Raw genomic sequence first — 10,864 nt, forward strand, 5'->3', positions numbered from 1 at the left:
TACATGCCAAACTTAAATTATCCACAGTCGCTTATTAAGAGCAACAATCAAATTTTAAAAAATCAAATTATTTTTGAAAGACACAGGGAGCCACATAAGGGGGGGGTCAAAGAGCGGCGGGTTTGCCCAATGTCCAAAATAATGGCGCTTGGATTTCGAATCCTTTTTTTACGTGCAATCAAACCTCAGGTTTTTACCAATTCCACTCTCCCTCTCCAGCTTCTCCAGAGTTCCTCATTCAGCTCAGCGACGTGGCATGTGAAAGTGGCGACAGTGTTACTCTGAGGTGTAAAGTATGCGGCCGACCCAGACCTTCCATCACATGGCGCAGTCCGGACAACACCACGCTCTCCAACAACGAGCAGTACACCATCACTTACAGGTAATCGAGTATCTTTTACTCGGACTCGTCATCTATTTCTTTAAGCCGTAAATGTCATCTGCGCTTCTCTTTTCCCTACGAAAGGATGATGTAATTGCAAATTTGCAGAAAATGTGACTTGATTCCTCCCCCTGCAGCGAGACTGGTGAAATAACCCTGTGCATTCTTGGTGCATCTCTGGAAGACGGCGGTGTTTACACTTGTTCGGCCACAAATGTAGCCGGTTGTGTCACCACTTCTGCCACGCTCAGAGTCTCAGGTGAGACTTTCGGATGTCTAAAGACGAGATGGTTTCACGCATACGTGCCTGTTTTCAGGAAACAGGAAATTGTAGTTGAGAGTTGCATTGCTGCAAGCGTACTGTGGCCCGGATGCACAGTTTCTGTCTGTGCTGACGGAGAATTTGCAAAAACCAGCGTGGCACAGTTTGGCTTTTTAAACAACTTATGTTCTTATTTTCCAATTTTATGTTGGGTTTGTAATCAAGGTTCTATAGATCTTAGATTAGCTGGAGCTCAGCTGGAGCTAAACCAAATCTTTTTAGTCAATCTTGCTAATTTCGCTCGTCCAAAATGATCAAACTAAGTCCTCCTTTTTCTACCGCTGTCATTTTAGTTTTTCCTAGTGCTGGTTTTCTTCTTTCTTTTCATTTTCATCCTGGAACGAGCGAACAGTAGCCGCAGCTCATTTCGTAAATCAGATTGGTCGATGTGAAACCCTGGCATGTGCAAACTTGCGCACAATGTTTGAAACTTGTCCAATAAAATTGCGTGTAGCGCTCAATAAATCAATAAATTTGATGAAAACACGACCGATTCCACACATATGACTTTGTTCATTTACATGAGTTTGGTCTGTAATTTTTACACAGGCTTTTTGTTGCAATGTTCAGAATTAACTGAGCCAAAATATTTTCCCCAGGAGCCCCAGAAGATGGAAGCGGCATCGTTTGGAAAAGCAGTTTTGAGTCCTACTACACAGAAATCACTGAGCTGGGAAGGTGAGAATGAAAAGATTCAACTGTAAAATGGTGCAAGTACAAATACTCTTTATTTGTATTGCAGCTCGGAATCGTTTTACTGTTAAATACATTCAAATTTTTAAGAATACCGGTAAAAAATGAGGACAAACTGAGGACACGGCATTGGTCGCTCACACATCTGCAAAGGCTTCACAAATGCCGTAAAGTGTTTTTGGAACGGCGTATGTTGCCATCCAAGCGGCGCCTCTCGCAGGGACGTCCCCGCTTATTTAATCAAAACATTGCCAAGCCACATTGGCACGTGTTACCGCAGCGTCGCAGTAACACGAGGGTTATTAGAACGGCCTGCCTGCAGTCTAAACCCACAACTTATGACCCGTTGAGCAGCTAAAGTGGTCCACAAGGCAAAGAATGCGAAAGAATTCCCAATGCGAAGATTGGATAATTAGTCGTCGGTTCCCGAAACACGTGTTGGATGTTGTGAAAAAGAAAGGCAGAAATTCTACACGCCAACTCACATGGATTAATTCAGGATCCAAACATCCCGTTCAGGGGACGCTTCTCAGTGACCAAGAGGTGTGACCAGAGAGGGAGCAAAAGGACGGTGGCGGCGAAACGCGTCAACAAGAAGCTGCTACGTCGAGAACAAGTCCTGCAGGAGATCAGACTCTTGCAGACTTTGGATCATCCCAACCTGGTCAAGTTGTTGGACACGTATGAGACCTCCAACAGCTACGTACTTATTCTGGAGTTGTAAGTGCCATGTCATGTACTTTTCACATTTGTCAGATTTGTGCTATTGTCCTTTTTCTGTCTCTTGGTCCTCATATTCTGTTACGGGTTACCGTGTTCAGGGCCGACCAGGGACGGTTCCTGGATTATATCGTAAGCTGGGGGAACCTGACGGAGGAAAGAGTGGCTCTGTACCTCAGAGACGTTCTGGAAGCTCTCCGCTACCTGCATGGCTGGAGGATAGCACACCTCGACGTAAAAGTAAATATTTATTTCGCCGGGATGTCGTCCGTCAATGTGAAACGTTCAGACGATGCGGAACTGAAAGTCCTCCGTCGTTCTCGAGTCCTGTCTAAAAATATCGCGCCCGCGATAACCGGGATCTTCTTGTTCCTGCTTTTCTAGCCTGAGAACATCATCGTGGAGCACGTGTCGTCCCAGCCGGTTGTGAAGCTCACAGACTTTGGCGATGCCGTTCAGCTGAACCCTTCCTCGCCGCACGTTCACCCTCTCCTAGGGAGCCCCGAGTTCTCCGCCCCCGAACTGGTCCTGGGTCAGCCTGCCTCTCTGATGTCTGACCTCTGGAGCTTAGGTCAGTTTGATATGACCGTATTTTGCGATCAATGAACGGGTCTATTTTCATTTATAATGCGCACCGCGTTGTAAGGCGTGTGATAAAACATGCAGTATCGCAAAAACAGTCAGTTTAATCGAACTTTATTCACCTCGTTCGTTTTGTTGCGTTTCCTTGGAAACTCTGGTTTTCTTTACTTAGCGGAGTCCATCTGCTGGCTTCTTCCACTTCCCTACCGTTGATTCATTCATGTTGAATTCTTTAGCGGCTTCTCTGATCCCGTGTTCAACTGCCCGACTGAAAGTCCTGGGTTTGAATTCCGCTTCGTAAGCATTTCTTTTAATGGGTGCCATTTTGGGGGTCCTCATACACACAAACGCACAGTAATATTCTGAGAATATAAAAAAATATATATACGGTACATAAAAGTGGCGGAGGTGAGCGTACTGTGTGCCATCATTTCTGGACTATTGAGCGCACCTGAATATAAGCCGCACTGCTAGCCGGTCGCTATCTTTGGTTTCTCCTGCGCGCTAAAACCGCAAAAGTCGTCTTCTTCGGTGTCGGAGTTGGACGGACTCAGAATATCCCGGTCATTTCATCGTCCTGATGTGACAAGGATAAATGTTTTAGCGGCATGAATCTTATAACCCCCCCCCCTCCCGAAAAAAATCCATATATTAGCCACTTCGTTGTGAAAAAGTAGCGGCTTATCGTCCGTAAATTACGTTACTGTTCTCGGATCGGTTTATGTTCACCTGAAGTTAGTTGGTTGGAGCAACATTGTAGTCCAGCACTCCATCTCACGTTTTCGGACGTTGCAACTCATATTCAACTGACTTTATTACGACGTCTCCATGTCAGGTGGGAACGGTTCGATAATCAATCGTGGCTTCATTGCTTCCCAAAGTCGCAATAACAACATTTTGACAGATTTTTGAGCGCAATGTGCCGCATAACACCGGTTTGAGGTCAGTAAGCACAACAAGAATTCATACATAAGGCGCACTGCCGATTTTTGGGAAAATGTAAAGATTTTAAGTGCGCCTTATAGTGTGAAAAATACAGTATAATGAGTTTTACGCACCAAGAGAACTTTATGGCCTGTACAACTTGGAAAATGGGTCCAATGAGTTAGTAGAGTAGAGATGCTTTATTGAACCTGAAGGAAATGAAGGTGTTGAGCAGCATACATGAAATACACAATGCATATATAATACACACCACCGGGAAAAAAACAAATGTCAATCTTCATCCTCTGGTATATTTCCAACAACAGGTGGAATAAATGGTGGTAAAACAAATAATTTCCTCCTGGTGTCAATGGAATGGCTGAGCTATTTATGAACTTAGCGGCTAACATTTCAGTGTTTGTCGTATTAATAAGCAGAATTCTTCGCAGGGGTGGTTACTTATGTCGTACTGAGCGGAGCCTCTCCCTTCCTGGATGAGAGTTTGGAGGAGACGTGTTTGAACATCTGCCGACTCGACTTCAGCTTCCCCGAGGATTACTTTCAAGGCGTGAGTCCTGCAGCCAGGGAGTTTGTTTGCCTGCTGCTGCGTGGCGAGCCGGAGCGACGACCCTCCGCCGCGTCCTGCCTGCAGGACCCCTGGCTCCAGCCCCGGGGCGCCGCCCCGAGTCACGCCCAACCGCCGCAGACGCCTCGATCCCAGGATCCCGGCTCCCATCTGGACACCTCCAGACTCATCTCCTTCATCGAAAGGCGGAAACACCAGAACGACGCCCGGGCGATCGGCACCATAAAAGCCTACTTGCAAAGTCGCCTGCAACACCACATCTGACGGACAGGACGGGGGGAAGCCGTGAAGATAAAAAAAACGGTCGCGCCATCAGACGCCTGTCCTCCACCGCACTAGTATATAGCTGCTAGCACGCTAGTTGAGCATGCAGCGCCGCCATCACCAGCAAAACTTCCACAATGATCCTCCGTTTCCGCATCGACCCACAAACGTCCTGCTGCTGCTGCTGACTGATGACCTCTGCTGACGAAACCCCTAAATCCCCCCCCCCCTCCACCTTAATCCCGACTCCCACCCCGACTTAATCTTGGCATATTGTGTTTATGCCTGCACAAAAACAAAAAAAAAAAAAAAATTGAACTGTTGGAATCTGTGTGAGATTTCAAAATCTTGACTTGGCAGGGTTAAAATAAACGCTGTCTCCACAAGCCGGCGAGCAAGTCTCGCGGTTCAGACGGCGTGAAACAGAGAAAATATGATACTGTATGATAAGAGTAAATCAGGCTGCTTTCAGTTAAATCATAAGGTTGTTTTCTTTGTTTGTTTTTGTAAGAAGAGATTACTTTTTATAAGTGAAACCATGTACAGTAGGAAATCTGAAATAATGACAGTTTTCAGGAAACTAAGGTAGATTCCAAGTAGGAAGAAAACGCGAGACGTGGCGCTCGGCGGCGGCGGCGGCGGCCACCCATTGGAGAGGATGAAGACCAAACCACGTTTGAACAAAAAAAAAAAAAAAAAAAAAACACATCTCGGTTGCTTTCAGTGCAATACTCGTGCTACGTTAATGCCACACTCCTACCCGTTTGTAAAGTAATATAATTTCAGTCTTCAAGATAAGTAGAAAGCAAACTTGAACAAGCTACTCAGTAGAGCTTCTCGTATTTCTACCTGCATCCGCCTTATTTGTAAATAAAATATTCCTGCCTTTCGTTCTCATTCTGAATAAAATCTATTTCCTTTTCGGAGTCCATGCGAGTCGGAACAGTGGCAGAGTCCCCGTGGACTCTGCGCAGCCGGATTTCCAGCAAAACCCCACGGCTATTAGAACCGCACTCGCGTTTTACATCGGTTCCCATGTGCAATGTTGCAGCTTTAACATTTATGCAACTATTTATGAAGACTTGTGTTGTAGCCGTATTCTTACAAAGGCATGTACGTACCTGGTACTGCGCTTGATATTTGTATTGTGTTAACTCTTATGTATTAATTTTCAGTATTAATATCTGTAAGAACCCCCAGGCAAGGAAAGGGTTGTCAGATTATACTCGGGAAATCTCGTTCCGGCAAGTGGACGCGTAAACGGAAGTCGAAAGCGTCCAATTGCTACGGCCAGATTTTTACGGGTACCGCCGTGACCCGGATGACTGAGAACCCTCCGGACGTTTTCGGATATACTGTTAAAAAACAAAAAAAAGAAAAAATAATCCAAAAAAAAAAAAAAAAAAGAAATGATCTGTATCTATAAAATGCAGGCACTTATACTTTCCTTTTTCCTCATTGTGTTTCCGTAACAATACCAAAGTTGACTATGCTTCTGTTCCTGCTAAAAAAAAAAAAAAAAAATGTGTTCTTGATTTCTCATGCTAAGTTATAACAGAACGGACCCCGACATACTCGTGTTTACATAGGTTCAGTCTGTCTTTATTTATACTTATTGTGATAAGTAACTGTTTGGTGGTTTATTTGCTCAAAAAGATACTATTTCACTTGTCTTTTATCAAGCTGTGCACAAAGTGGTTTGCTGTGTAAGTTGGTTTGGATTTTATAGGTAGATACTGCTGTATGTTACTGTTTTTATTTCTTTTTTTTTCCTTTTTTTTTTTTTAAAGCATCTCAGTTTCACATCACAAAAACATTCTCTGTTGACCGAACGATTTCTCATTGTGACTCATTCATTCACTTTGGACCGGCAATGATTGGAGAACGCATCATTTAAAATGTTTGAATGAAATAATGTGTTTAAGGGAAGACGTTGATTCCTTTTTTTTTTTTTTTTTTTTTGAAGTGCCAGTCAAGCGAGGGCAACTTAGTGCTAAGGCTGAAACTTAAACTGTATTTCTTGATTTTATTTTGAAGGATGTAAGAGTTTATTGTCAGATAATCTGACTTGGTGTTAAGGAAGTCAATGACATGTTACTGTGTTGGTCTGTACAGTCAGTCTTTCCTTTTTGTGTCACTTTTATTTATTGTCGTGAATCCGGGTTTCTCAAAAACCCCGTTAATCGGTTTGGCAATTTCTCACAAAGCCTATACAAAGAAAAAAATATGAATATGAAAAATGCCTTCGGGAAACCCAACCTCCTCATGATGTAAAAGATGTACAGAGAGGGGGGGGCAGTTTGCCTTTACCCAGGATGTAAACCTCATACAGTAACAATGTCATATTTTAAATACACAGAACAAGACTGCAGCGATGCCATTTTGAATGTCTTATTATGACTTATTTTTACTTTTGCATGTATATTTCTCTGTACAGAAGATTGTGTTTACATGTTACTACGTGTTGTAAATATTTTATTTTGTCCTGTTATTTTGCCATTAAACGTACAAGGAGCATTCGGTGCCTCTGAACGTTTTTTATGCACACACAGTTTAGTATACTAGCATACGCATAATAGTATTTGTCAGAAAAAGAAATTCATTTCATCTTTAAATAGAATGCCAGGATGTGTTGGTTTCTTTTTTTTTAATTTTTTTTTTTGTTATGAATATATGGCATTGAAATTGTGTGCGTCAGAAAAGGAAATTACATTTTTTTTTTTTGAAGACCGAGAATGTGTCGTGTTTTTTGGAATAGGGACTTTGTTGGAGGAAATTCTTTGTTGCCAAAAATGAAAAAACAAGATATGGAAAAAAAAAATAAAAAATGCACACCGCACCCCCTCATTAGAATCTTTGCAAATGTTTTAACGCCTGTATGCTTGCAAAAAAAAAAACCAAAACACCAACTTTCCCCACCCCCTCCTCCAATTCTAACTCTTTTAAACCGCGAGCGCTTGGTGATGTGATGACTAAAAGAAACCACAAAAAAAAATAATTTGGGCTGCATTTGAAGCGTATCAACATGTGAAATAATTTCTTAGTCGGTAGTTTTCATTTAATGGTGAAAATGCTGTGTACAAGTCGGTCATACCAGTACTTTTTACAATTTTTTGTTTGTTTTTTTACTGACAAGTCAGTTCTTCAGTTGCCAGATCTCCTCCTCCTAGGCACATCATTTATTTTCTTCGTATAAAATCTGAATAGCTAAGTAGACATCATTAAAACAAAGATATATTTGACTGCATGTGATACTGAATGATAAATCATCAATTTACATGGTTTTGTCCCGCATTCTTAGATGACCATAAAACCCATGAGTGTGATTCATCCTTCTTTTTTTTTCTTCTTTTCCACAAAATCATGTCTCAAACACATAACTAAGCAACTTTGGTCGCATGGCAAAATAATTTGTGTGTAAATGACAATATGGTACAGACAAAACAACAATGGGTGAAAATTGGTCAATCCTGTTGACTATTAATTTCACAGTTTTGAGTGTCGCAGTCGCCTCACGGTGCACATAAATGTTTCCGGCAACCTGTAACTTGTGGTATCAAAGTTTCACATCTAAAGTCATCTGTTGAAGCGAAATAGCTGCAAGCACCTCTCAGCTTCGTGCCGCTTCTTGCTACATGTGTGATCGTCCGTCAGACGAATATTTGGGCTTCGCTGTGAACATATGAATTCGTATTACTGCAAGATTTACAGTTTTTTTTCCCCTGACAACAATACAACTCCAGAAGGCCAGTTCTAGATGGCGGTGCTCCTTTCGCTCAAGCTGGTGTTTTGTGAGAGAACTGACAATTGGAACGAGTTAAAGGGGATGAGAACCCTGAAACTCCGACACACTTTGCAGGGAGCCCGATTCACCAGCCTGGCCAGACTCCTCCTGAATTTGGTTCCCATCAACACGTACAACACGGGGTTGAGACAGCTGTGAAAGTAAGCAAAGACCTCGGTGATTTCTAACGCCAGTCTGATGGACTTGTGGCTTTCGCATTCTGTGTAGACGTCCAGGAGCTCCAGCGCTTGGAACAGTGTGACAAAATTGTAGGGGACCCAGCAGCAAAAGAAAACAACGACAATGAGAAGGACCAGACGGATGACCTGGATCTTGGAGGTTTGGCTGTGGCACAGCCGGCAGATGATCTTGGAGTAGCAGAAACAAATGATGACCGAGGGGACGAGTAAACCCAAAATGTTCCTTTTAAAATGTCCAAAGATCGTCCAGAAGTGGATATTCGTGCCTTGAGTGGAAGGATAGGCGGGAAAACAGAGGGTCCGGTTGCCCGATTGCTGCATTTTGAGGTAGATGAGCTCAGGGAAGGATGCGAAAAACCCGGCGACCCAGATGACGACGGCCGCCATCATTCCAAAGGTCCGCGTGCGGGCGGTTATTGCATAAACCGCATGCACGATCGCCAAATACCTGTCTATGCTCATCAGGCAGAGGAAAAAAGTGCCGCTGTAAAAAACAATATGATAAATCCCCAAGACCGTCTTGCATAAAGCGTCCCCGAAAACCCACTGGTCCGAGGCTTGGCGGGCCAGGAAGGGAAGGGAACACACCAGGAGCAGGTCGGAAATGGCCAAGTTGAGGAGGCATACGTCGGTCATGCTTCTGAGCCGCAGCCCACAAGTTATGACCCAGATGACAAGAGAGTTACCCAGAACCCCCAAGAGGAAGAAGATGGAGTAGAGGACCGGAAGAAAAAAAGCTCCGTGATGATCGTTCTTGCACTGCCCGTAGTCGTAATCCGCTAAAAGGCTGTAGTCGTAGTAATCGGTCGGCGTCGCGGTGATGTCGTCGATGAAATATGAAGGATTCGTCCTGGAAGGAGGTCAGGGAAGTGCAGGATTAGGCTACTTTGATACAAAGACGATTCTTTTCATTGAGATTTGACAAGTCGCGCAGTACTCTAGAGCTTGGCAAGACGGTGTTAAATAACTGATATTGTCGGCGAGAAGCTCCACAGACTTCGACGGTACGATCCGAGCGGAAAGGTGATCAGATGATAGAGATCCGTGTGTCACCGGTGGGCACGTATTACCTCTCCTCAAACGCCATCTCGCTTGAGGGACCGAAAAACGCCACAGGATAGGGAGTCGGTTCTGCCTTGCTGAAAGAAAAAGGAAAAAAAATGGAAAACTATTTCCTCATGAGGAATGGACACATGTTTTTCTGATTTGTTCGTCGGATCCTCGATGGCTCTCTCACATTCTGGAACATTTATTCATTACATAACGGATCGAATAAAGGACGATAAACAGTGTAAATGCGCATAATGTCTGTCAGTAGAGAAGTAGATTGTAAAGTCAGTTTAACGTCACAGTTCGGGGATTGAAATCTTAAAACATCCATTAATACATTTGTTTATCATATCCATGTTTCGATAGAGATGCTGCCAGATTAAATAATACATATACTATCAGTTTGGTGCGGTTTTTGTTTTTTTGTAAAACATCATCAGACAGATGTGTGTTGGATGAAAAGTCTGGATTCCTCCTACTTGGTCCGTCCGATTCCAAAATCACAATAAAATCCGAGGTCGTGTAAAACAACATATCACCCGGTCCTGTCACGCTTTGGACTTCGTGCAGAAGTGACACGAAACATCGTGTCAATGTTGGGAATAAAAGAATAATAACTTTACCTGACATCGCTGGATGCAAAATATCTGACGGTGGCGTTCATCCTGGATAACCGATGGCCAAAATCGGCGAGACCGGCGGCTTTACGAGCGATGGTTCCTCAAAGATGTACATGTGTGAAAGATAAAGTAGCTGTGGTAAAAGTTCAATATAACTTAAACTTGACAAACCCCTAAACAAGCTTTCCGGTGGGCTTGCACGTTGTCGCATAGAAGGGCTTTATGTCAGAACCACAGCGTCTCTTCACACGTCAAACCACATATCCACATTTTGCAACCTTATAAAACAGTCCGAAGCATGAATTGCAAAAGTGAAGACCTTAACATCTCAGGGGTGCAAAAAAAAAACAAAAAAAAAAAAACACAAACAACTTGCACAGACCACATAACTCTAGCCCCATCTTGTCGCATTCTGCTACAAACACATTTACCAGCAAATAATATTTCATATGATCAGGTAAACGTCACGACTGGATAGCGAAACAATGTGCCGCATTATGCAACAGATAGCTTTGAATTGACATTGAATAGATTTCGATAGAATATCGATAGATATCGCAGTATTATAATTACTGCAATATTAAATAATTGAAAATACCGTAGCTTTTTAGTCAGGGAAAACACCTGGTTGACGGTAAAATGTCAGTTTAATGAGCAATAGCTGTTGTTGGCCACAGCCGCAAGCCCGCAATACAACTAACTGTTCCAGGTATTGAAAAAAAAACAGAGTTCCTTGC

At 43.2% G+C, this 10,864-nt stretch overlaps 2 protein-coding genes across 2 annotated transcripts in view; one reads left to right on the forward strand and one right to left on the reverse strand.

Annotated features, from left to right (window-relative positions):
• Window positions 1–6,990, forward strand: part of triob (trio Rho guanine nucleotide exchange factor b) — a 124,059-nt gene extending 117,069 nt beyond the window's left edge. The window contains exons 55-61 of the mRNA XM_086156040.1: window positions 220–382; window positions 520–641; window positions 1,304–1,382; window positions 1,917–2,117; window positions 2,219–2,357; window positions 2,502–2,688; window positions 4,073–6,990. Coding sequence (XP_086012166.1) covers window positions 220–382; window positions 520–641; window positions 1,304–1,382; window positions 1,917–2,117; window positions 2,219–2,357; window positions 2,502–2,688; window positions 4,073–4,473 — 1,292 coding nt within the window. The 3' untranslated portion in view covers window positions 4,474–6,990. The remainder of the gene's footprint in view (window positions 1–219; window positions 383–519; window positions 642–1,303; window positions 1,383–1,916; window positions 2,118–2,218; window positions 2,358–2,501; window positions 2,689–4,072) is intronic.
• A 534-nt stretch (window positions 6,991–7,524) lies between these two features.
• On the reverse strand, window positions 7,525–10,521 carry LOC147229196 (C-C chemokine receptor type 5-like). The gene is made up of 3 exons (XM_086156041.1): window positions 10,131–10,521; window positions 9,528–9,596; window positions 7,525–9,307 (listed from the first exon to the last, which is right to left on the reverse strand). Exons 1-3 carry the CDS (start codon window positions 10,169–10,171, stop codon window positions 8,227–8,229), a joined length of 1,191 nt encoding a protein of 396 aa, XP_086012167.1. The 5' UTR covers window positions 10,172–10,521; the 3' UTR covers window positions 7,525–8,226.
• Window positions 10,522–10,864: the final 343 nt, after the last annotated feature.

The sequence above is a fragment of the Fistularia commersonii genome, chromosome 11 (assembly GCF_037954325.1).
Source record: "Fistularia commersonii isolate RoL2024-O1a breed Wild chromosome 11, RoL_Fcom_v1.0, whole genome shotgun sequence".
In the NCBI taxonomy this organism is placed as follows: domain Eukaryota; kingdom Metazoa; phylum Chordata; class Actinopteri; order Syngnathiformes; family Fistulariidae; genus Fistularia; species Fistularia commersonii.